Source organism: Haliotis rubra, unplaced genomic scaffold (assembly GCF_003918875.1).
Source record: "Haliotis rubra isolate DU_JTF1 unplaced genomic scaffold, ASM391887v1 Scf57, whole genome shotgun sequence".
NCBI lineage: Eukaryota > Metazoa > Mollusca > Gastropoda > Lepetellida > Haliotidae > Haliotis > Haliotis rubra.
The window spans coordinates 1,047,876-1,075,861 of NW_025767268.1; the positions used below are offsets into that span (position 1 = coordinate 1,047,876).

Below are 27,986 nucleotides of genomic sequence, written 5' to 3' on the forward strand. Positions count from 1 at the left end.
CAATAGTCTATAATATTTAATTATATACTGCATAAAGTTAAACAATGAATGACAGTACAGATTTCTAATGCAATACGATTGAGTCACAAATCTAAAATATTAACTAAACGTCTATAGTCACCCAAGACTTGATCCTAGTAGATATACTGATTGATTTGTTGAACTGTTGAAAGTTCAATGTAGACGAGGCCTCTTGAGCGGTCGGTCTTGAAACGTCAATGCTGGTAGACAGTTGAGCGTAAATCCAAAGGCGTTCTGGTTAGAACTGATCTTCAGTAACCCATGCTTGTCGTAAGAGGCGACCAACGGGATCTGGTTGTCAGCCTCGCTGACTTGGTTGACAAAAGTCATCGTGTAACAATTGCGTAGATCAATGTTCATGCTGTTGATCACTGATTTGTGTGGTCCAGAATCGATTATTTACAGACCGCCGCCATATACATGTAGCTGGAAATCTAAGTGCACTCGTAAATCTAAACTCACTCACTCACTCAAATTTAAATGAAAGCTGTAGTTCACCGAAAAGAACTTGATGTGAAAACAACAAACAAAACACGCAACGTGATAAACTTGACAATAGTATTGAAAAGATAACTAAGTTTATAAATTTATTCAAGTCACTACACAGGTATTAGACCGGCACTTTCTTTTACAGTTCTTCGTTCACGAGGAACGGTGTGTCAAGACACGCATGCCCAGTACGGAGTCCACTATCGTCTGTTCCAAGAAGCTTCGTCCTTAACATGTGGCCACACTGCATGTTGATCTTCTCTTCAGTGGCGGATCTGTCAAAAGTGAAACCATCAGATACCTCAGAATACACGTGCATCATCAGCCCCCTACTGAAGTCATTCAGGCATCACCATTCAGGCATCACCATCGGTATACCATCAGTATACCATCAGTATACCATCAATATACCATCAATCCCACAACGCAAGCTCATTATCAAGTACTCATATACAAATTCATTTCTTCGTGTATCATAAGATCAATGAAAAACATTTCTGACACAACACAAAACTACCATGATGACATAAAAAAGTCCATCAGATCCACAATACAATTTCATCAAAATTAGGCTTGTTCTGCTCTGTTAGTAGCAACAGAAGTACCCGAAGAGACACACACAACCAATTTTGACTTGGCAGAGGATTACATAGACTATATCTTGACTGCAAGTCAGCTGAGTGATTATGTGCCTCACTCCGAGAGTGTGGGTTCGAATACCCCAAGCAACTAAACATACTAAACGTAATAGAAGTTGTACTACTAAAATGTGAAATTGAAAGTGTAACACATACATCCTTTGGTTAATTCAGCAGAAAAGGCATCCTTGACTTGAAGGACTATACCCACCCGAGGAACACTCCAAATATCCCCAGTTCACTGGTCACATCAGACAAGACAAAAGGTCTCCCAGGTGTGACGAGATAGTTCTTTTGTGTTTTGGGGAATATCCTCTCCATCAGGATGTAAGCATTCCTCTCTGTGGAATTCTGGTGTGTCTCCAGGAATTCTCTGATGTCGTCTCCGTACAGGTTGTTTCCTGACAGGAGGAAGAAGATATATCAGAGGCAGTGACTTCAGGCATCATGATGGGCTGTTATTCGTCTCAGTTATCAATACAATGGCATTACTCGCCTGATTTCTGAATACAACCTGATACCGGTGGGTGGTATGACGGGGTGGGGTCGGTATCTTGGCACACAACACATCTAATCTGTTTGTACATATTTTACATTTAACGATATATTTTACTGTAGTACGACTATAAGCGACAAAACCCTTTCAAACAATGGTGTCGTCAATGTAATGACATTACTCGCCTGATTCCTGAGTAAAACCTGCATTATGAATATTAGCGACAAAACCCTTTCAAACAATGGATCAGACAATCCAGTGATTGTGACCATGCAACAGATCGGCATGTGTGCAGTATCTATTATATACAATTCAAAAAAGAAACATGACATGCTATTTTGGAGTTTACTTACTGAGTGCCTATAACTGATTCAAACATGACATCATTGCTCAGTTACAGCAAAATCATCACTTTACAAATTTCCAAAACATCCAGAAAGTGTTTGGTAAAACCACATAGGGCTATAAAAGCCACTTGGTCAGAGTAAAATGTCAGTATCTGGTGTGACCACCATGAGCATCGATAGCAGCTTGGCAGCGGTGACCAATAGAAGAAAGGAGATGCCGAATGCTGTCTTGAGGAATGTTTTGATACACTTGCTGAAGTGCTGTGGTAGTGTCTGAGTTGGCGTATTACGCTGGCGCAAGCCTCGATCAAGTTTATCCCATTTATGTCCAATGGTGTCAAATCCGGTGATCGTGCAACGTGAGGTCGAGCTCCATGCTCCAAAGATCACGTTGATGTAGGGAACAACGTGACGTTGAACTGGTCTTCTGGCAAAAAGTCTGGCTTTCTATAGCCAATTGCGCACTGTCTGGTCGGAGATTCCGAGCAGTCCAGGGATTTGGACTGTCGTGGATGATGCGGCCGTGGTGTTTGAACGAAAATGTCTCAACCGGATGTAGCCCTTGGCGTTGTGTCGTTGAGTTTCTGTCAGTCCATAGTAGCTTAAAGCAATGCATGTGGAGTACCATTGATGTGGCTTTTTAACAGTCATAGGCTTCAGCTCAGGGTGATACACAATTTCATGATGCTAGTGCATTTCATGTAGGGTGCGTTTTAGACATGAGTGTAACGTTACGCTTTTGTTAAACTTTCTATTTTCAAACGTTTTGTCGTCGGCAACCATTCCCCCACATACTGGGATTCAGCATGGATTGGTTTGTGTCAACTATTTTCCTAAAATTCAAATTTATCCTATGTCAAGTTTCTTTTTTTTGAAGAGTATATAAGGCAGAAGACTTACCTCCCCCTTCTCTCTGTGGCTTGAGGACGTACATGTCTGGATCAGTCTTCCCCAACTCCACGCCCTTGTCACCTTCTGGACCCTAGACACCATAGAGATTCACACATGCTTGATACGAAGAGACACAATAGATCGAATCATACCATGTAGATATCACCTACTGATATGCTTGTTACACATACATGACACGCCTCAGTTCCGTACAGTGACTGAGCCATCATGAAAAGAGTAATATACTTCTTCAAAGCACAAAGAGTGATACCATTTTTAAGTATCTATGGCTCGCCTTATAGACGCTAATATGTGCACGATCTATGTAAAGCTTTTTGTCACTTTAGGCTTCTTGTGTGGCAATCGGTTTTCAGGAAAAGTTGAATGCGTGGCGTTGTCATCTTTCAAGTAAAATACTAACCACATCTAAACTATACTGCTTCACAAATGTAGCTCGGATTCTCTTCACTGCAGCTGGGTCTTTCATGAATTGTTCCACTGATCCAGGTAAGGATCAACTCTTGTTGGATTTTCTTTAACCCAGCTAGATGGTATTGGATGGAGGGGCATTTGATAGCTAATGAACGTTCAAGTTTTAGCCTTGCATCCCATTCCTAAAACAGTGATCAAAATGTAATCAGAGATTTACGAGCCATTCAGTAAAACCAGTCTCAGTCAGAAGGTATACACTGTATCATGTTTTATTCCTTCTTGCTAAAAGAAATGCTAAAACTCAGTATCCTCCTTTACATTCTTATTAAACATCGGCGGAGTGAAAATAAAGAAACACAATAGGAATATCATGTTTTAATCCTTCTTGCTAAAAGAAATGTTAAAATCAGCATTATATAGTTTCTCTAATTCCGGTGGTCTGTATATAATAGTCTGGACCAGACAATGTTAAAATCAGCTTTCCCTTATTCCTGATGCCAAAGGTAAAACCTGGGCATAGTGAAAATAGAACAACTAAAGAAACTCTCCTTGGATACGAACTATCTGAGACATATAAAATAAGTTGTAAGGATGTTTGGTTCGTGTATAATGTGTGAGCATTTACAACACTTAACAACAATACACAATGCTTACATGTGTTCACAAAGCTCTCGTAAGCCTAAGATCTCGTAACTTTTCTCGTAGCAGTCGTACCTCCTATGCTTTAACATAGACTTACGGCAGTCGAGGAGCTACGATAGCTTTGTGAAACGGGGCCCTGGTCTCTACCCACTACTCAAATACACACTCACAAATACATAATATGAAGGTAGATACAGGTGTATTTCCATTTTGAACTACGACTTCCATCCGCACATACGTACGCGTATACATACCTTATGTGTAGGAACATCATCTGGTGCGTAGCCAGCACGCAGATACACAACGGCCACTTCATCTCCGTCACTAGAGAAAGAAATACATGCTTTTGCAATGGCCTCAATCAACAGTAATTCACAGGTAGGATGTACAGTACACATGGTATATAAATATGTATTATTATGTTTTACAGATGAAGATGAAGACGAAAATGCAGCAGAGAGGGTTTGGGTGATCCTTACACAGTTAGGCTGGTAAGACTCAGCTCAGGGCCCTTGCCCCCTCTTCACGCAGCCCAGACAGCGAAAGGGACTAAAGCGCTGCCTAGTCGAACCCACCAAGAACTTTCCGGAGAATATGGCGGCTTCCAAACACTGCAGCCTTCTGCATTACCCAGAGTGTCAGAAGAGCTGTGCTTCCGGTGGAGAACCCGGGCACTCTCCTGATATGCGCCAAGAGGTCAGTAGATATCAAAATGGCACCGAGAACAATAGGGAGCCTGATGACAGTGTACTTGGGATGCAAGCGGGACATTTCAAAGCCGACGTCCGCATATTTAGCATTCTTTCCCTGAATCTTGCCAATCACATTGGTGTCATAAGGGACAGAAAATTCAATGATATCAATAAATTCATTGGCTTTATCAAAATGGACAAGAGCGGGTTTGTTGGCTGGAAGTCTTTTATATGGACCTATTCCAAACAAGTTTCAAAGTATGATTTTTCCCATGACACCCTGGACATGTTCAGGGTCGTATCATGGATCTCACAGCAGCGTTGCAAACTCTGTTTTGCGACCGGACGGTCAGTTTTAAAAAGTTGCACGCCCGATGGTCTGGCTGTTGAATCAGCGTAATTTTGTAATGTATATAATGACTAAAACATTTAAAAAACGTGTTATTGTGCCGATCGATAATTTCGATGTTATTTTCACATATTGGACCTAATAAATTACGAACATTATCATTTACGAATTCATCAACAACTAACCACGAAATCTTGATCATGTTTCCGCGGCGTGTATGTATTTATGTATCCATTTTTATCACACTAAGCTACCAAATGTACATGTAATGGATTGCGCGATTGGCTGCTATTTTAAGCATTGGACAATCAGATACGGGCTTTCCCGACCCCACCCACATGTAACAATGTTTCAAGGAAATCATTAAATAAATTGAATAAACTAATGAATAAAATCAACAATAGCATTCATAAAAGTTGTCAAACGTACATATAAAACTACTATTTCCATCTTTTTGTGCGATCATGCAATACGATTCAAGTCACTGACAAGTGACATCTCGGCTTTCGCCGCCTCAGTCTTCACGCTTGGACACGATGTTTAATGCGAAAATATATGCATGAAGCATTTTTGTCACAGGTCATAACCTAGCACGATACGTCCAATAAGTTCCATAATTTACGTATACATGGCGATTTCGTGCTTAATATGTTCCGAATAGCATTATTTTACCCAAAACTTTTGTCTAAATATAAAAGTTTTCGTTTACGAGGGCAGTATCCATTGCCGTAATATGAGTGGCTGCCTCATGTCACATGTCTGATCTTGACCAATCACGACTCTTATAGCAGACTGTGGCGAAAAAGCGTCATTAGAAACCAATCTTTATCCAATAAAATCGATTCTTACAACTGTGAAAATACTCTCAGCAAGGGTATAGAGATATTGTTGATGTTCAGAGCTTTCGAACGATACCCGCCATCAAACGATTCGCCTCGCATGTTATTCATACGAAGCTTCGAAAACGGAGGTATTTTCCGTTGTTGTGTCATGTTACCGAGCGGAAAGCCACTAATATCGGGAAATAGGCGAAAGATTATGTATGGTGGCCTATAAAGATTTCTTAAATAATATGTATGGTCGCCTATTTCTCGATATCAGTGGCTTTTAATAATTTTCTGATTACGTAAAAATGAAAATATAAAAGAAAAAGGCACGGGGGTGTTATGACATGTCACAAATGGAAAAAAATCGCCGTAGTTTTTGCTTCTTTTGTGATATTTCTGGACATTATAAATGCTTGCATTTTCATTAAAAACTCAATTTATTTAAGTTGTAGTTGTATTATTTGAAAAATGTTAGAAAAATAAATTTCATATTTATCAACAGTGGGATTACATCTTTTAATTTTGCTGTATATCTAGAATCCAATTTGCAACATTAAATGTCATTAACAATTTAGTTATATGATGGCTCTGGGATTTAAAAAATGTCAAAAAGAGCTTTAGGTCAATGGCCTATCGCCAGACACCCACTCAGGACATTTGTCCTACTGATTTTTATAGGCTTCAAAATCACTGTTAATCCTGAAAATTCTGGACTGGTAAGTTTCCAGCTGGTCTGGTAACTTTTGAGAGTTACCAGACCAGTTGTCTGGCCGAAATTTTGGGGAGTTTACAACACTGCTCACAGTCAATATTATCATTATAGGTATTACTGGGGCTTTGCTTCAGAATTCAGGAATTTTGACATTTATCCAAGTTTAAAGTTTTAGGAATGTCCTATAATCCCAGAAACATATATTTTAATGTCAACCTGCTGTGAACACTTTATACAAATATCACTGAAGCATTTTGCTAATATGAAGGTGAGCTACAATATTTGTGTGGCGAATTCTGTAAGTTGGTGGTCGACGCATCTTTATAATCCGACTATGATCGAAAATAACGATCTTTCATATGCTTAAACGTTATCTCTGATAACGGGAAGGTGAGCTACTGAAACTATGGGTTTGATGGAAACACTTGATGATAACGTACACCAACAGTCTCTTATCTTCTGTCAAGGAGGCGCCGTTGTAGATGTCCATGTAAGTACCACGTATAACCCGAACCCTAGAGTTGATAGAGAGGACCTTGAACTCCAGGAGTCGTTGATCAAATATGTTTGACTCTGTCTCACGCACAACAAAGAGGATGGCAGCTCTGAGAAATTAACAAAGAAGAGAATAAAGGCTCCAGTATTATTTTAGAAAGGTTTCAGTGGATATGAAATCTCTCCTTTTTCTAGAAGCAATTCATTCATTCATTCATTCCAAACTGACATAGAGTCAGTATAGACTATAGGGATGGTGTGAATCTTCCTATGGTATCCCTGTGGTAGTTACAGTCTCAGTGGCCCCTCGTGTGGTAGCTGGTGATCTATAGCTCGTATCTATTGTTTACTGTTTATCATATTTCTAATGTTTTAATAGAATCTGATTACCTAGTTATGGTACTCCAACGACAACAAGGTTTTAAGTATTTTTGTTATGAACTTCTCGAACATAGAGAATTTTCTGGGTTTCTTCTTCTTTGTATTCTTTGATACAGCGTTTCAGGGCTTGTTCTGGTCCATCATCCATTAAAACTAAAGGTACTTCTCGTACTATTATTATCTTATCGTAACGATTTGAGTGAAATATTTCTGATGTGATGAAAACTGTAGACATTTGTTGCTGAGGTGTTACACGATGAGGCCATTCACGCACAACAAAGATGAATGGCACTAGACTTAAGCCACTAGAAGCATTTCATTCAATGCAGTTCAATGTTGTGGATATTTTTTCGATACAATAAAGCACCCCTAAAAGTGAGTAAGTGAGTTAGTTATCATCATTCAAAGTATTGTGATGCATGCCAGACGTTCAAAAGGTATATGATGTCACCAGTATACGACATTTAGAGCACTTACTGTTTCCGTCCATACAACTCCCACGCCTTCAGTAGACCCAAAGCTGCTCCCAGAGAAGAGTTGTTATCCTGGACCTAGTAGAGACACTTTCAGTACTTCATACATGTACACTTCCACGTGACTATACCCGTGAAGGTCCGGGTTAGAATGAGCCTTCAGTAACCCATGCTTGTCGTAAGAGGCGACTAACGGGATCTGGTGGTCAGGCTCGCTGGCTTGGTTGACACATGTCATCGGTTCCCAATTGCGCAGATCGATGCTCATGTTGTTGATCACTGGATTGTCTGGTCCAGACTCGATTATTTACAGACCGCCACCATATAGCTGGAATATGGCTGAGTGCGGCGTAAAACTTAACTCACTCACTCACTCCACGTGACTATGGACTACTTTTATCAACATTGTCAACATGGCTCCTCCTCCATCAGTCATTTTCAATCTAATATGATTTGATATCGTGTCTGTTAGTATTCATAATATGTGTAATAATTGCACAAATGAAGGAAATAAAGATCATTCATTCACACACGCACACACGCACACACAGACAGATAGACAGACAGAATCGTCTCCGCCTGGCTCACCTATGGGATACCTGAGTAATACCTGAGTAATAATGGGATACGTCATGCAAGTCTTGTCTGGTTTCTCCAAATCACCAGATGTGTGTGTCTACTCACCTCCCTGTTATCATAATGCTTCCCTATCAGGTCAAGGGTAAACCTGCAACACAAAAGTCATGTAAACAGCGATGTCAGACGTTTAGGATGAAGCTCTGGATCAGCACACCTGGACAAAATTATTTAGAAAAAGGTATAGAACTAATCAGTATTGCCCCTATCAGGTGTGAGCAGAGTATTAAATTTTAATTTGATAATATTTTGGATCTTCGGGTATCACAGCGGAAACACAAAATAATGCTTGAAATCCTTCCTGTGAAAGTGCAGAATCGAACCAAGAGCTAGGCGAACCAATGTTTAAAATTTCATTCACCTCTTGCGCCTCTTGATAGATGAATCATTTGTGCAGACAAAATGTAGTGAGATCAAAATATACGTGTGAACACAATGGATATACTATGTCTGTAAATGCACTGATACATTAATGAAATGTTTCAAACTCGTCAAATTATGCCTTTTTCATATGTTCGCAACTTGGCACTTCCTGAAACACTATTACTAGGATCATCGACATAGAGCGACAGACAATGTGCTAATAAATATTTGAAAAGGGTATAGATACAGAGAACTACGGAAGCGTCCTAGTGCCACAGTCTGAATTTTTTTATCTCCTAATTAGGACTTACTATCTCCTAATTAGGAGATACTATCTGCTAATTAGGAGATAGCTAAGTCCTAATTAGGAGATAGTAACTCCTAATTAGGAGATAGTATCTCCTAGTTAGGAGATAGATAAGTCCTAATTAGGAGAAAGCTAAGTCCTAATTAGGAGATAGTAACTCCTAATTAGGAGATAGCATCACCTAATTAGGAGATAGTAACTCCTAATTAGGAGATAGTATCACCTAATGAGGAGATAGTAACTCCTAATTAGGAGATAGTATCTCCTGATTAGGAGATAGATAAGTCCTAATTAGGAGATAGCTAAGTCCTAATTAGGAGATAGTAAGTCCTAATTAGGAGATACTAAGTCCTAATTAGGTGATAAAAAAATTCAGACTGTGGCACTAGGACGCTTCCGTAGAGAACTAATTAGTAGAGCACCTTTGAGGCAACAATTCTAAGAAACACTTAAAGTGGCAGAAACCTAATCCTCAGAGTGTAATTGCCGGAAGGTAACCACATAACAGGGGTGCCCATGCACAAAGCGCTCTTAGCGTTTAGGTGGTCGTGACTCCCATATCTTTACACAGACGTACGACAGTCGTAACACTAAGGCTTCCTTGTATTGCGACACCCTGGTTTATATTCACCAACTATAGGCAAGCGATGTACCATATGGTCACAACAAAATTGATATAAGCTAACAAAAAGAAATATTTTTCTTTTCTCTGACAGCCCCTATGACATCTACAGAGGTAGCCTCAGACGGCGTACGTCAGACAAAGACCTACCTGTGCAGGTAAACTAACAATGATCCAAGGCTGCCTGCACCTGCTGCTATTGTGTTGATCTCAACCTGCTTAATCTGGACATGGTCAGGGTCCTGTACATCGATCATGAAGTCGTTTCTGAACAATCCCAATGACAGGGGCTGAAAATAAGAAACACTTTCTTCTATTGGTTTTCTCAAAGATTGATAAAGGAAGGTAGAAGACGTTTTATATCTGAAATCTAATCAAGAGCATACCTACCTGAGTGTATCCCTCCTCCCTCACTTGAGTGTAGATCTTCCACAACCCTTGTGTAAACTCATCAACCTCCAAAACACTGAAATGAGGGATCGAGACGCAAGATACCAGGGACGACATAGATGAGATCATTTATATCAGAGAACTAATTAGTAGAGCACCTTTGAGGCAACAATTCTAAAGAAACACTTAAAAGTGGCAGAAACCCGTCCTCAGAGAATAATTGCCGGAAGGTAACCACATAACAGGGGTGCCCATGCACAAAGCGCTCTTAGCGTTTAGGTGGTCGTGACTCCCATATCTTTACACAGACGTACGACAGTCGTAACACTAAGGCTTCCTTGTATTGCGACACCCTGGTTTATATTCACCAACTATAGGCAAGCGATGTACCATATGGTCACAACAAAATTGATATAAGCTAACAAAAAGAAATATTTTTCTTTTCTCTGACAGCCCCTATGACATCAACAGAGGTAGCCTCAGACGGCGTACGTCAGACAAGGACCTACCTGTGCAGGTGAACTAGCAATGATCCAAGGCTGCCTGCACCTGCTGCTATTGTGTTGATCTCAACCTGCTTAATCTGGACATGGTCAGGGTCCTGTACATCGATCATGAAGTCGTTTCTGAACAATCCCAATGACAGGGGCTGAAAATAAGAAACACTTTCTTCTATTGGTTTTCTCAAAGATTGATAAAGGGAGGTAAAAGACGTTTTATATCTGAAATCTAATCAAGAGCATACCTACCTGAGTGTATCCCTCCTCCCTCACTTGAGTGTAGATCTGCCACAACCCTTTTGTAAACTCATCAACCTTCAAAACACTGAAATGAGGGATCGAGACGCAAGATACCAGAGACGACATAGATGAGATCATTTATATCATTTCCAATGTTTTATTTCTTTACGAATACACCCAGTGATTATGAGAACTATTGCAAGAGCATACATATACTCTATTTCCTTATTGCAAAGTGTATTTTCGGCTGAAGACGGAAGACATGGGTTAAGGATAATTTCCAATTCGTCGGCATATAATGTGTTACTTTGTTTGCTCTATACAGAAATTATTTAGATGTGAAATTGTATCTGGACAAATTGTTATATATTTGATCGAGCCACGTAGGATGCTGTGCACAGAGGTCAACAAGATGTTCACAATACATCAAGGTACATGTTCACAAAATCAATGTTTGTCTTTACCTGTAATAATAAAATTGTATCTACCTGCGCTTTCTTTTTTAATCATCAGAACATATTTACAAAATGATGAAGGGTTTCTTTAGGCGTGAGTTTGTGGCTACATTAACACATTTCACTGTGCACAGGTGGTTCATGACACTAGGTTTGAACATCCTTAATTGCCGCAAAATAACGATTTTTTTATAAAATGTCAACTTAATCCTGCAATGACGTTGTTCTTATATGTAATTCTGATTACTAATTGGATTGTTAAACAGAAAATGGAAAGCAGCTGAGTACAAATTACTTTGGGGCTTGGGGAGATGGGTTCGAAATCTCATATTATGATCGACTAGAAAATTTAAAGTTTCTCGCGGCTAGTACAGTTTCTGATGTGATGAAATATAATAATCCCTAACCAAATATTGAATAATGATTGTGTGTGCGTACTTCTTAAGGGCCTTTTCCAGGAAGTTGTGGTCATGGGCTACTTTATGGATGAGTGTGTTGAAATCCAGCATGCAGTCCACGGCCTCCTGGAAGCATGTCCGGGGCACCACGCTGGGAAACAGGGTAAAGGGGAAATGCTGAGCCAGCATTGTTCCATCTTGTCCTCGCTGTTCAGACTGCATACAGATTCCTGTCATATGGCAGTCGTATGAGACTAAAAGATTCAAAGCATACGAGCTGGGTCCTTAAAATAAAAAAATAGACTAATGTTTTAAGAAATTGTTATCTCAATGAACAGCTGTGTGCAAGATGGCATATGATCAGCTGAGAAAAACGTACTATGACAGTTTTTTTAACTAACTTGGACACGTGGCCAGAGGCCAGTGTTTGCTTAGTTTAGTTTTACGCCGCACTCAGCAATATTTCAGCTATATGGCGGCGGTCTGAAAATACTCGAGTCTGGACCAGACAATCCAGTGATCAACAGGTAAACCGATGACATGTGTCAACCAAGACAGCGAGTCTGACCACCCGATCCCGTTAGTCGCCTTTGACGACAAGCATGGGTTACTGAAGATCAAATCTAACGGGCGACTCATGAAGAACCCTCTGGAGAATTCTGCTTTTTCACAGAGACGGACATTTCATTTAAAATGACAAACCATTTGTTATCAAACCAGTTGGTATCCTCACTTGAATAAACCCCAACTGGACAAAATATTTTCACCAGCCGTACAGAGCCTACCAAATTTCTTGATTTCAATATATTCATTTAACTGCACCTTTTGCACGACAATTTGGGCAATGTGTATATGACTACTTCTCGGCAAATCGAACTGTAGTTTTCCACCTTTCCCTTCCTGTATACGTAAAGTGTATGTAAACTATTTACCCATTACCATAAGGCTATGAATGTACCACTACCTAACGGGCGAAACTGTCATTGCGCGAATGTATCAAAATAGAAGCGAAAAAACACTGTTCACATCCATACGAAATCTCTTCTAAAAGCACAGTCAATTGTATAATTGTGACTATATCGTGAGTATATATTTGTTTCAGCAGTATAACAGTTGTACGATGTTGCACGATGGCAATCGCTATCCAGTGATTGTCACCATGCGATTCGATGACAGAGCATATGTGTATGAATCACCATACAATAGTTATGATACCAGGTGTTCGCGAAGAGATGAGCGTATCCTGCACTGTTTAGACAATTGTTCACCTGAAATAGTTCGGGAACGTATGGTACAAGTCAAAATAGGTAATTTGATTGGACATCATTTTTGACACTGATGCATCGAATTTTGAAATGCCCTCCACATGTCAACCATAAAACGTTTTGAAAGTTTTACTGATTCCTTGAATGTTGTAACCTGGGTCGAACAACTTCTGATCAAGACTGATATGACGCTCTTTGAAATCTTGGTGAAAGGAGCGTGCTCGATTGCACCCCAAAAAGGGAAATGTAAACACCAAAGCCTGGACCTGTTGGAATATTGCTCGACATGAAAGGAAAGTTGACTATTGGGAAGTTAAAATCTTTCCTTTTTTCATACAGCCATGTGGAGAGGTTTTTGTTACTCTGAATCTTTATGCATAGATCTAGATAGGAGACAATTGAGGCGCTCTCACTTGTGTCCTTAATTTCAAGTTCAGGTAGGTAAATCAGTGGAAGGCAATTGCCTATCAGAAGGAGATAATTACATTCTACCACACAAACAAATGAATACCAAGGATTCATCAGAAGAACGAAGGAACTCCAAAGAAGACCTTCTTCTAGTCCTGGAAGCAAGTGATGCGGACATCCCACACTCTCAATAAACCTGCCATCATGGAATCTAACGAATGGTTTCAAGATCGTGGTGAATGTGTGAAACCTGCCAAGAGACATCTTCAGGATAGATATAAAACTGCCAAACGATTGATCATCAAAAAAGCCCAGGACAGTGTATGTGTGCGCAGACGATGCATATAGGGCCAATGCAGTGAAACGATATAAGCATCTATACCGAAACGTCGCAATAGTACAATAAAGATCATCATGCATAAATATTTGTCATTCCTACTTTTAGAGCATATTACGACGATGAATCACATTCGTTCAGCAGATATCTTTTCAAATGCTGACATATTCACAGAAATATCGCCCATCGACTGGTCAAGAAAAGAGTAAAACGTACTAATCCATTCAACAAACAAATGAATGGAAAGGTGAACCTTACAAGAAACATTAAACCCAAATCGAACAAAAAGATGAATGGAAAGACGGAACGTACAAGAAACATGTTTGAGTGGCATTTTAGAAGTTGAGACGTACAATATATAACAAGTTTTATGGATAACAACTTCTTTATTTTGGAGTGCGACGTTTCGATACAGATTCTTGTACCGTTGTCAAGCAAGAGTGATACATGAAGTGTAGGAGCTGCATATATATACTGTATATAACAATGAAACAACATAATAGACAAAGGAAACAACATAATTGCCATGATTGGCTAAGCAGTAAGCTGATGAAGCCAGTAAGTACATAAAGGATAGTGAATGGAAGCCAGAGATGTAGTTACAATGAGATGTTTATACAATGGATGCGATGTTTATACAATAGACTGGGCTTGGTGGAGGAGTGGATCATAAGCAGATGGAATGAAGTATCCTTGGTCACGGTTGATGGTAGGCTTGTGGCGTTTGATGTGAATGGCTTCTGTGAGCTTGCGTTTAGTGAACACCCATCAACACCCGAGTCAAAGAACATCGCACCTCTGTTGCTAATTCCGACACCAAATCAGCTATCTCTGACCACATCAAAGCCAACCCCAATCATCAAATAGAGTGGTCCGACATCACCATTCTCGCCAACAACCAAACGGACTTCACTAAACGCAAGCTCACAGAAGCCATTCATCAAACGCCACAAGCCTACCATCAACCGTGACCAAGGATACTTCATTCCATCTGCTTATGATCCACTCCTCCACCAAGCCCAGTCTATTGTATAAACATCGCATCCATTGTATAAACATCTCATTGTAACTACATCTCTGGCTTCCATTCACTATCCTTTATGTACTTACTGGCTTCATCAGCTTACTGCTTAGCCAATCATGGCAATTATGTTGTTTCCTTTGTCTATTATGTTGTTTCATTGTTATATACAGTATATATATGCAGCTCCTACACTTCATGTATCACTCTTGCTTGACAACGGTACAAGAATCTGTATCGAAACGTCGCACTCACCAAAATAAAGAAGTTGTTATCCATAAAACTTGTTATATATTGTAAACCTCCAAGAAGACTCGTCCCCTCTCGATGCTTGTTATGTGAAGATAAAATACGACAAACCAATCAGAACGCGCGTAATGATTGCGGTGCTTTGATAAAAATAATCCTTTAGTACTTAAATCGTTTATGGCATTATGTGCATTGTTTAAAAAAATCATGAAAAATATATATCGTCATATTGAAAGTACAAAGAACGTAGCTAACAGAATTGTGTTGCCTCGTGTGAAGTTTTAATAAGGATAATGCGATTGACGGTGAGAGATTCAAATACACGCACGTGCGTTTGTTGACATAACGGCTCTCATGGGTCCAAGTGTATTTCTGACGATCTTGCGGGCTTGTTTGGAGATTGTACGTGCGCTTTCCACCACATTTTTAGGAAATATAATTATAAATCGCTACGAGTTTCAAAACAATAATATTATATCTGTATGTAACTAATCAACTTTAATCTTTAACATTGGGCTTATATTTCATATCTCTGGGGATATTTTAGTCTGACTTTTTTTTGGTCATTCATATTTTTTTCAGCGAATTCATTTAAAATTCCACCAGGGGTGTGACAGCAAGGTTACACGAATGTTCAGTTTGAGAAATATTTTAAAGTCATTTTTGAGTATCTGCTTTGGGATTTAATGTAGCTGAAAACAAGATTTGTTTTATTTGCATATTCAATAAAACAATTCCCATTTGTGATTCTTAAACCCTATTTAGAAATATACATTTGGATATGGTAATATTACAGCTGCTATGTAATTTAACAAATAATAGTTTTTCTCCTTCTTTTAGTTGTATCAAAGAGGTTTAATTCTTTAAAATAAATAAATAAAACAAAACAAAAACCCAGCAATACGATGTACAAAGTGCTTCGGTGATATTAAGTACCATTGGAATCAAACAGGGATAGAGTTATCGTTCTTGTTTAAAGTAGTTCTGATGTTCATACGCCAATATGAAATCCTTCCAGAGGGGCACGAGTCGCTATTCGGCTTGTCCCGGAATAACACGAGTTGGTCACGAATGATCTTCTTGGAGGTTACCAAAGGGGCGAGTGGTGACGAATGGATGCTTGTTATGTTCGAAAATTCGACAAACCAATCAGAACGCGCGTAATGATTGCGGTGCTTTGATAAAATAATAATCCAGTACTTAAATCGTGTATGGCATTATGTCATTGTTTAAAAAAATCATGAAAAATATATCTCGTCATATTGAAAGTACAAAGAACGTAGCTAACAGAGTTTTGCTGCCTATTATGAAGTTTTAATAAGAATCATGCGATGTACCATCCCGATGCTTGTTATGTTCGAAAATACGACAAACCAATCAGAACGCGCGTAATGATTGCGTTGCTTTGATAAAAATAATAACCAGTACTTAAATCGGTTATGGCATTATGTGTGTGTTTAAAAAAAATCATGAAAATATGTATCGTCATATTGAAAGTACAAAGAACGTGTAGCCAACAGAACTGTCTTGTCTCGTGTAGATTTTAGTATGGATAATGCCATGAATGGTGCGAGATTCAAATACACGCACGTGCGTTTGTTGACATAACGGCTCTCGTGGGTGTATTTCTGACGATCTTGCGGGCTTGTTTTGGAGATTGTACGTGCGCTTTCAACATTGTTAGGAAATGCAATTATAAATCGCTTCGAGTTTCAAAACAATGCTATTATATACGCATGTTACTAATCAACTTTAATGTTTAGCAATGGACTTACGATTCACATCACTGGGCATATTTTAGTCTGACTTTATTTTGGTCATTCATATTTTTTTTCAGCGAATTCATTTAAAATTCCACCAGGAGTATGACAGCAAGGTTACACGAATGTTCAGTTTGTGAACAAATTTAAAGTCATTTTCAAGTATCTGCTTTGGGATTTAATGTAGCTGAAAACAAGATTATTTTATTTGCATATTCAATAAAACAATTCCCATTTGTGATTATATAATTGGAAATGTGAGGTGAACAGCTGGTGATAATTACGTTAGAATATGTCTTTAACAAATGTCTTTTTTCTCCTTCATTTAGTTGTATCAAGATTTAATTCTTTAAAATAAATAAGTAAAAACAAAAAAACAGCATTACGAGTGCTTCGGTGATATTGAGAAACATTGGAATCAAACAGGGATTGAATTATCGTTCTTGTTTAAAGTAGTTCTGATGTTCAAACGCCAATATGAAATCCTTCCAGAGGGTCACGAGACGCTATTCGGCTTGTCCCGGAATAACACGAGTTGGTCACGATTGTCTTCACAGTACAATAAATCATGATTTTTCGAGTAGGGGGTCATTTCAAAAAAAATTCAATCTTTAATCCTCGCAAAAACACAAGGGCCTGTGATTGCAATGTTATTGGAGGCGTTCATCCATGAAACCTTGAGACCAGTAAGTGGGTATAGTCCGTATCTGAATTGATAGTTACATTTAAATATTTTTTAGAAATATGCGTTTTTGATTCTCATAGGAGTAGTTCTTCCACCGGTCAGTTGGTTTCATGTTCCTCTTTGACTTTGTGTCAAGATTTGTAGTTCATCAAGTCTGTGTCCATATTGCTATGAATACCTTTTCCATTCAGGAGTCTGTATGAGCAAGTTGTCCCACGAGTCATGACTGGCAACAACGGAAAGTTGGTCCAGAGCCGGGACTGGTTGTTGCTTTTGTTATTGTTTTCCCCCGCGACCTTTTACTCATTAATATTTCGATTTTCATTATTATGAAAAGAAGTGAACACAATTTGAATTTTGACTTCATTTGCCATTGATACAAAATGTTAGGACTGAGGAAAAACGAAGTCAATGTACGTATTTATATTTTTGTCTTATGATGCTAGTGAATGTATTATCATTTTTTATGCATTTTGGAACTTCATAAAAAGTACTGTTTTTAGTGAATTTATAACATGACTATAATAGACATTTTATAGACTGCAAACGTGAATGATTTTTCACACACGCCTTAAGTGCGACCTAGAGTATGTTGTTTGTTTCGTCGAACTTCACGTCTAAAAAATGAAATGATTCTGCTGAATGCTACAACAAATGAATAAGAACAAAATACAAATATTGAAATTAATACGGAATAAAGTTATAAACATATTATCAGGCTGTTACCTTGTTCGAGGAATGTATCCATCAATATCCACATAAAGGAACGCTATGCCATTCATCTGCAGCTGACAAGGAAACCTGTTCCGTATCATGTTCATTTAACAGTCGATGAAAAAAAATGTATATAACGTTATAAGTTGATAGCAGTTTCTCAACTGGTCACGTGGCTGTTTCAGGTTTTTCACATTGGTGTATAGCTTCATTGGTCAATGAATGTCCTCCATTCTTTGAAAAAGTAATTTAGTTAGGCAACAATGAACAATCAATCCGCGTATTGGCGTTTTATCCTTTGAAGGAAGAACGTTGTTTTTACACGGGCACTTTACGAATGTGGTGTATTCAGTGTTCGTACATAAACATTATATGACACTACCTTTTGACAAATCCGCGCAAACCCGTGAAGATCAGGGTTAGAAGTGATCTTCAGTAACCCATGCTTGTCGTAAGAGGCGACTAACGGGATCGGGTGGTCAGGCTCGCTGGCTCGGTTGACACTTGACATCGTATCCCATTTGCGCAGATCGATGCTCATAACGTTTATCACTGGATTGTCTGGTCCAGACTAGATTGTTTACAGACCGCCACCCTATAACTGGAATATCGCTGAATGCGGCGTAAAACTAAACTCACTCACTCACGACAAATCCGCTGTGTAAAATAAAATTAATCAATCAGCGTGTTATCGGTTAATTGATGTTTTTGGGGTTCTTTTTAACTCAGCTGATAATTCCTCTTGTTGCACTTCCATGCGCAGAATTACATAACGTGTAGTACATTTGCCACGCCAGAAATTATTTTATAATGTTGAGTAAAGGGCATGTAAGTCTCGCGAGGCGCTACTTCCGGTTCTATGCTGGTTCCCGGCTCCCTTTGCGCGCGCCAACTTGCGATATGCGAGACGGCACCAAGCTTAATTCCGGTACCAGATTTCCGACAACAAGCGTATATTCAAGAACCAGTTCTGGTTCCAAATTGCGCGACCGCCATATATGACTTTACTGGACTGAACTAAGTGTACGTTGTTTGTCACCGGTCTCGCGAAGTGCCGTGACCTACATACGGGACCTATTTACTCCAGACATGAGAAATGCTAAATAATCAGATAAGAGCTACCGGTAGACAGCTGCCCAGTCCCCGTGTCCTTCACGGTCGAGGGACCCCATGGCAGCTCGACGTCGTGATTAGATTGCTGGAGCAACACATTAATCGCTTTGGATCAGTGTCCATATAATAGACTCTATTATATGGTCTCTGCTTTAAGTGTGAGGTGTTAGACTAGGAAAGAATGCTCTAGGTCCCAATTATATTGCGTTTCAGAAGTTTTTCTCAATGTTGTGAACGACTTAAAGATCACATGCAACGCAAAACAGAACTTTGCAGATTCTGATACCTTTCGGTATTGACTTACAGTAACAAGTTATCAAAAATATAATTCAACTTATAAAGTTGAAAAATAACGCGATGAAAAAAAGCCGCGAAATCGGAGTTCAAACGATTCACTAAATACACCCCAGCTGGGGTGAAAAGTGGTTTCAACAGCTGTGCTGAATAGGTTCGTGCAGCTTAAAGCGGGATGCCCGAAATATAAGGTCGTGAGCAGGCGTAGTCTAATGTTGGTTGTGTACACAAACAACAAATACAAATGTAGTAAATAATCTACTCGTGACATAAAAGAACCTTGTTAAGGATCTAGATCTACTCATCTATGTGTCAACGAGTGAGGCGTTCGACATTTCAAGACGGAAAACCTTCGCTGGCGGTGAGTACCCGGAGTAGGCTTTGATGTGAGCTATTTTTCTAATGTTTTGTTGATATTTCCAGTAGCGAGCTTTTTATATGTTATGACAGTAGATGTAACCGATTTAACTGTTTATATAATTTCATTTGACTATTTCACCACACGTTCTTCTTACCGTGTCGCTTTGTCAGTTTGATACTTTATCAGCCACGTCATTATTTAGCATTGTCAGAATTTCTAACTGAAATATAGATATGCCTCTGTCACAGACAAAACTCAATGTCACCTTTGTGGCTGCCTTGAAATTAATACGGAATAAAGTTATAAACATATTATCAGGCTGTTACCTTGTTCGAGGAATGTATCCATCAATATCCACATAAAGGAACGCTATGCCATTCATCTGCAGCTGACAAGGAAACCTGTTCCGTATCATGTTCATTTAACAGTCGATGAAAAAAAATGTATATAACGTTATACGTTGATAGCAGTTTCTCAACTGGTCACGTGGCTGTTTCAGGTTTTTCACATTGGTGTATAGCTTCATTGGTCAATGAATGTCCTCCATTCTTTGAAAAAGTAATTTAGTTAGGCAACAATGAACAATCAATCCGCGTATTGGCGTTTTATCCTTTGAAGGAAGAACGTTGTTTTTACACGGGCACTTTACGAATGTGGTGTATTCAGTGTTCGTACATAAACATTATATGACACTACCTTTTGACAAATCCGCGCAAACCCGTGAAGATCAGGGTTAGAAGTGATCTTCAGTAACCCATGCTTGTCGTAAGAGGCGACTAACGGGATCGGGTGGTCAGGCTCGCTGGCTCGGTTGACACTTGACATCGTATCCCATTTGCGCAGATCGATGCTCATAACGTTTATCACTGGATTGTCTGGTCCAGACTAGATTGTTTACAGACCGCCACCCTATAACTGGAATATCGCTGAATGCGGCGTAAAACTAAACTCACTCACTCACGACAAATCCGCTGTGTAAAATAAAATTAATCAATCAGCGTGTTATCGGTTAATTGATGTTTTTTGGGTTCTTTTTATCTCAGCTGATAATTCCTCTTGTTGCACTTCCATGCGCAGAATTACATAACGTGTAGTACATTTGCCACGCCAGAAATTATTTTATAATGTTGAGTAAAGGGCATGTAAGTCTCGCGAGGCGCTACTTCGGTTCTATGCTGGTTCCCGGCTCCCTTTGCGCGCGCCAACTTGCGATATGCGAGACGGCACCAGCTTAATTCCGGTACCAGCTTTCCGACAACAAGCGTATATTCAAGAACCAGTTCTGGTTCCAAATTGCGCGACCGCCACATATGACTTTACTGGACTGAACTAAGTGTACGTTGTTTGTCACCGGTCTCGCGAAGTGCCGTGACCTACATACGGACCTATTTACTCCAGACATGAAAATGCTAAATAATCAGATAAGAGCTACCGGTAGACAGCTGCCCAGTCCCGTGTCCTTCACGGTCGAGGGACCCATGGCAGCTCGACGTCACATGCAACGCAAAACAGAACTTTGCAGATTCTGATACCTTTCGGTATTGACTTACAGTAACAAGTTATCAAAATATAATTCAACTTATAAAGTTGAAAAATAACGCGATGAAAAAAGCCGCGAAATCGGATGTTCAAACGATTCACTAAATTCACCCCACCTGGGGTGAAAAGTGGTTTCAACGGCTGTTCTGCGCTGCGCTTATAGTGCATGCGCAGTGAATAGGTTCGCGCAGCTTAAAGCGGGATGCCCGAATTATAAAGTCGTGAGCAGCAGTAGTCTAATCTTAGTTGTGTACACAAACAACAAATAGTAAACAATCTACTTGTTACATAAAAGAACCTTGTTAAGGATCTAGATCTACTCAGTTATGTGTCAACCAGTGAGTTGTTCGACATTTCAAGACGGAAAACCTTCACTGTCGGTGAGTACTCAGAGAAGGCTTTGATGTGAGCTATTTTTCGAATGTATTGTTATTTCACAGGCGCGAGCTTTTTATATGTTATGACAATAGATTACCGATTTAACTGTGTATATAATTTCATTTGACTATTTCACCACACGTTCTTCTTACCGAGTCACTTTCGATACTTAAAAGCACGTCATTATTTAGCATTGTCAGAATTTCTAACTGTGATATAGATATGCCTCTGTCACAGACAAAACTCAATGTCTGTTTTATTGACACCTGTGTGTCTGCCTGCCTGTCTGCTAATGATAATATACAATACACAACTTCCATCACTAACCACAGGCAATTTGAACTTAACACCTATCAGGCTTTTCACCATAAACAAAACGCATTGATTTATGGCTCGTGCACCCGAGTTCTGTCTCTGTCGCATTATGTAATTACACAGACAGGCAAGTGTGATAATTGTACACATGACATCTTATGATGTTTGTTGATTGCAAAATGTTATACACAAAAATAAGCATGTATTTACAAAACCCAACATTTTTATACACACACAAAGAGCCCTGAGTGTATCGGCAAAGGAACCAGCCAATGAAAGACTTCATTACACTTAAGTGCACGCCCACCCGCTCTGACTGGATTCGGTATCCTGGGTGCTTCGTTTCGAGGAAGTAAACCCTAGTACCAAATATTGCACTTTTGATTTGCGATTGTACGCTTATAATTTTGTTTATTTGTTTTTTTCATAATCAGCAATGTATTTTATATGTCATGAATAAATGATAATTGTGTTTTAACTATGTTTATAATTTTGGACGCCCGAATTAAAAGTTCTTTAACTAACGATCATTATTTTGTTGTCACTTTTCGCTATTTCTTACGAGGACCATATAATAGATCTATTATATGGTCTCTGTTCTTACGAGGGAGGGCCACTTGCTGGTAGAACAGCCAGGTGTGCGAGTTGTTCGTGTGAAATTGAAATCTCGCTGCAAACTCTTGTTGATTACCTGGCTGTTCTTCCAGCAAGTGGTGCTCCCTCGTAAGAAATAGCGAACAGTTACAACAGAATAATGATCGTTAGTTAAAGAACTTTTTTTTTCGGGTGTCCAAAATTATGAGACAAATCATCAGAGATGGTCTGTCAATCTCATGTGACTGTGCAATATTTGATTTTGTTGCATTTATTAGATTTTGTGTTAGTGAGCAATTCATTGGTCTCAAATGAAGTGAAACGGACTATAAGTGCACGCCCACCCGCTCTGACTGGGTTCGGTATCCTGGGAGCCTTGTTTCGAGGGAAGTAAACCCAAGTACAAAATATGGCACTTTTGATGTGCGATTGTACGCTTATAATTTTGTTTATTTGTTTTTTCATAATCATGTATATTATATGTCATGAATAAATGATAATTGTGTTTTAATTATATTTATTTTTTTGGGTTGCATCTAAGCCTTAAATTCCCAGGGTGCCGTTCCACTAACCGATCTTATCTAAGATCAATCTTAGCAAGTTACGCTAATTTTACAATCGTCTTAGCTAAAAGTTACACCCGTTCCACTAACCGATCTTAGGCCGATCGTAGCCGGTCCCGATCTTAGATCCAAGCTTAGATCGAGACTCTTTCGTGCGAGAGATAGAGGAATGCGAGGCACGAGTTATCTCCCTTTGCATAGTTTAGCAAATGATAGAAAGTAGTTTACGAACCAACTGAGTGAGTGAGTGAGTTTAGATTTACGCCGCACTCAGCAATAGTCCAGCTATATGGCGGCGGTCTGTAAATAATCTAGCTAAGATGCATAGCGTTCACTAACATGAGCGTTCATGTTAGTGAACGCTATGTATCTTAGCTATAAATAATCGAGTCTGGACCAGACAATCCAGTGATCAACAGCATGCGCATCGATCTGCGCAGTTGGGAACCGATGACATGTGTCAACCAAGTCAGCGAGCCTGACCACCCGATCCCGTTAGTGGCCTCTTACGGCAGGCATGGGTTATTGAAGTTCAATATTCTAACCCGGGCCTTCATGGGTATTTTTCCAACCAAGTGACCTTGGTTTCAGGTGCAAGTGAGAACGCTGGGTATCAAGCATAATATAATAATAATATATGCATATTTATAGTGCGCCTATTCCACATCCTTGGGCATGCTCAAAGCGCTGTGTACAGATAATTTACACGAGAGTATTTACAGCCGAGATTATAAGTAATATACTGAGAACAGGTTTTAAGTCTGGACTTAAAAAATGTCAATTGTGTCAGAGCTTTTATTATGTGCCTGAACCTTGTATAACAGAATAAACAAGGCGTGACGAGGCATCCTCTATAACGTATCTAGAATCTGTCAGTGGTCTTAAATAACACGCGGCCTGCCTTTACAATCCCCCACCAAATAAGCGCACGTGAAATCAAACATATTTGTATCTTTTTGTTTCAGAACATTGTTCACTTCACGGCTGTCCCTATTCTTAACCATGACGTTGCAATATTGTTGTACAAATGTGTTACACCGACTCGCTCGGTTGTGTTCCCATGACGACAGTGGTCAGACTGGTCTGACATTTGTAAGGCTTCACTGCACTGTCATGGGGGATTTTAGGGGACGTTCACGGTGAAGTGCTCGCTCTTATTTTTCACATAGAATAGGAAAGCCACCATTTTGGTTTCTCTACGATTGATTTTAGCTATCCTAAGTTGGTCATGAGCAACGTAGACTTTGAATCTTAACTTTACGATTGACTTAGGTAAGATTGGTTAGTGGAACGGTATGCCGATCGTAACGTCACGCTAAGATTGGGATTTTAGGGGTTTACGACTGGCATAGGGCTAAGATCGGTTAGTGGAACGGCACCCAGTACCTTTGAATTATATATGTACCTTTTGTTAGAGCAAAAGCTCTTGCTTTTTCCAACACTTCATTAAGTCTTTTCTCGTCCACAAAAAGCTCGCTCTCCAAACAATCGGCCATTGCTGTCTTGTTCCACTGGTTATCTTGATACTGGGGAAAAAATGGAACTATAGTGTGCTGAAATATTTCTTCGTAATTACGACATGTTACATCAAACTGAAAATGGATTTGATAACATCGATGTCTTTCAATGAACCACTTTTTACATTATCATGTACAACCAATAAACTAGACAGATAACTATTTCCTTACACAGCACCTACCTAATGATAGTTTTAAATTACCAGAATTTGATACATGTAGAATTTGTAACTGACCGAGACCGAAAGTCCAAATCTTTCCCTTTGCTCCCCAAGCAATCCGCCATTCTGCCTTGTTCTGTTGTTGTTGTTATTGTGGTATTGTGAAATGTTTTATATTGGTTGCCTTAGATGAATAACTTACACAATGTTTGATTGTAACTAAACAACTCTAAGCTGGACACCAGTATTCCTAATAAAGAATATGAGGGCATTCTCCGATTTTACGCTTCTGTTACACGAATTATGCCAGATGCAATTCCATATTATTTAGTAAATACAGTTCACTCTACCACCATGTATAGTGTAATAAAGGACACTTTCGCCCTGAACTATTATAGTTAAAGCACGAGGGCGCTTCTGTCCTAATATTAGACCTCGACAGTTGGAATCCACCAACGACTTATCTTTTTCAAATGTGTTAAACTCCTTCTACTCCCTATTTGATACTGGAATTTTTTCAGATGAAAGGAAACTTATAATTGGAATCGCTTCCATCTTGTGAAATGTTAAATATATCGACAGATGATGTGATTAATTCACTTGCTAAGATAAATCCACATAAATGTTGTGGGCCTGATAACTTGTTTGGGATTGTTCTTAAGGAATGTAGAGTGCAACTGGCTGTTATTTTTCAAAAGCTATTTCAGATATCAATTAATTCTCATAATGTTCCCATTCTTTGGAAAAGCTCTAAAATTGTTCCATTGCCAAAAAAGAAAAATCCCTCTGTTAATAATGACTTCAGACCAGTGGCCCTAACCTCTATTGCCATGAAATGTTTAGAACGCATTTTCAAGACCATATTGTTGAATGAAGTCAGCCATGTTCTTGGCCCATTACAATTTGCATACAGAGCAAGGTGTGGGGTAGAAGATGCAACAATCACTCCGTTAAACGATATATATAACCATTTAGAAAACTATGGTACTTATGTAAGAATAATGTTTGTTGATTTTTTCATATGCCTTTAATACTATTCAACCTCATTTGTTAATTCATAAACTTTTCTGAATGAATGTTAATTCTAACATCATCAAATGGATTAATTCATTTCTAGTTAACAGACAACAATTTGTATAGGTTAATAATGTGAAATCATCAATTGTAAACACATCAACTGGCGCTCCGCAAGGTTGCGTTATTTCACCAATTCTGTTTATATTGTACACCAATGACTGTGTAGCCAACGCAGAAACATGTTTTACAGTTACATTCGCTGATAATGATGCATGGGTAGGTCTTGTTAGGGAATCAGAACTTAGTTACAGAGCTGAAATTTAAAAATTTGTAGAATGGTGTAAGTCAAACTTTTTATTTTTGAATGTGCAAACAACCAAAGAAATTATCATAGATTTTAGAAAAGCTAAGTCAACAATAAATGCTGCAAGTATTAAAGTTAATGAAATAGAAAGAGTAACTGAATACAACTATTTGGGTACTGTCTTAGATTCAAAACTCTCCTGGAACGAAAACACTGAGAAACTATTTAAGAAAGGACAACAACGCTTGCATTTTTTGTGGAAGTTGAAACATTTTAAAATCGACCAAACTATCATGATATTATTTTACAAAACCTTTATTCAAAGTGTCGTAACCTTTAAATTCTTGAGTTGGTTCGGAAACCTGTCTGTCCAGAATAAAAGCAAACTCTAAAAAATCGTCTAAAATTATTGGGCTAAGAGCAGCAAATTTCAAAACCGGCAAACAAAATTTTAAGTGATCCTACTCACATACTTGGTTCGGAATATTCATCATTACCTTCTGGGCGCAGGCTGCGTATGCCGACTTTTAGAACAAACAGGGTTCGCCACTCATTTGTTCCAGCTAGTATTAGATGTATTTACAACAAACTCAATGAATGACTTGTCCTCCAACTGTCCAAATCAGTCAATATCAATGTTTGTGTACTAAACTGATGTATTTATATCCTGATTAGTTTAAACAATAGTTTTATGATTATCACTTGCAATGTTAATATGGCTGCCTTATGAAAGAAAAACTGGAGAACTGCATATGATGCAAAACAAATTTCCCTTTATTGCGATAACAAAGAATTATCTTATCTCATCTCCTCATCTCATCTCATGTCATCTCATCTCATCTCATCTCATCTCATCTCATCTCATCTCAACTGACATGCATCGTGACGTTGGTTACCAAGGGTACGTTTGATTACGAGGGGGCAGACTAGAATGGCGCAGTGACGTTAGTACATTGTCATGCAAAGAGTGTACATTATCATCTGATTAAGTATTATCTATGAAGTTTAAGGCGAGAAAGCGATGGCCCTAATCAGCCACCATAATTATCAGCGCATTTGATCTTTCACCAAAGCACCTTAGAATTTCTTGCACCATGTGTCTTTTTCAAGTAAAGAGTTGATTTCCTGTTTGAATGTGTTTGTTACGGGTGCCATGGTTGGGAAAGCAAACACCCGAGGAAATAACACTTTGATAGTGATTCATAAACACATGAACCTGATACAGTTGGAATCGTTCAACTGATTCTGCTTTCAGCAGTCTTTCCGACAATTAAACTTATTTGACTATATCCTCTTCCTAAATTTCTATTTTGATAATAATATCGGTATACAAGAAAAACAGTGTACTTACCTGTATTTGCGGGCCGTATTGCCATCAGCTTTCACTGAGCATTCATAACCCATGAACTGTGACCCCGAAGTGAGCGTTAACATAGCTATCCCTGTTGATCTGCGAAAACATATATGCATGAATAAGTTTTTATATAGGTTACCGTGAAAGGGTATCACAGATACTCCACATACTTATACACTGCATGTATAATCACAAAAATATCATTAGAAAAATAGCAAGATATAGTTGCACTAGGCTGTTT

General features: G+C 38.9%; 1 protein-coding gene across 1 annotated transcript; it reads right to left on the reverse strand.

The window, feature by feature from the left end:
* Positions 1-595: 595 nt before the first annotated feature.
* LOC124254279 (glutathione synthetase-like) lies at positions 596-27,840 on the reverse strand. The gene is given in 16 exon segments (XM_046688193.1): positions 596-785; positions 1,360-1,549; positions 2,892-2,973; positions 3,304-3,396; positions 3,398-3,496; positions 4,211-4,280; positions 6,977-7,141; positions 7,890-7,963; positions 8,570-8,612; positions 9,964-10,103; positions 10,204-10,279; positions 10,713-10,852; positions 10,953-11,028; positions 11,837-12,026; positions 24,798-24,918; positions 27,743-27,840. Coding segments are annotated over 15 exon segments (1,665 nt in total). The 5' UTR covers positions 24,889-24,918; positions 27,743-27,840; the 3' UTR covers positions 596-649.
* Between the last annotated feature and the right edge of the window lie 146 nt (positions 27,841-27,986).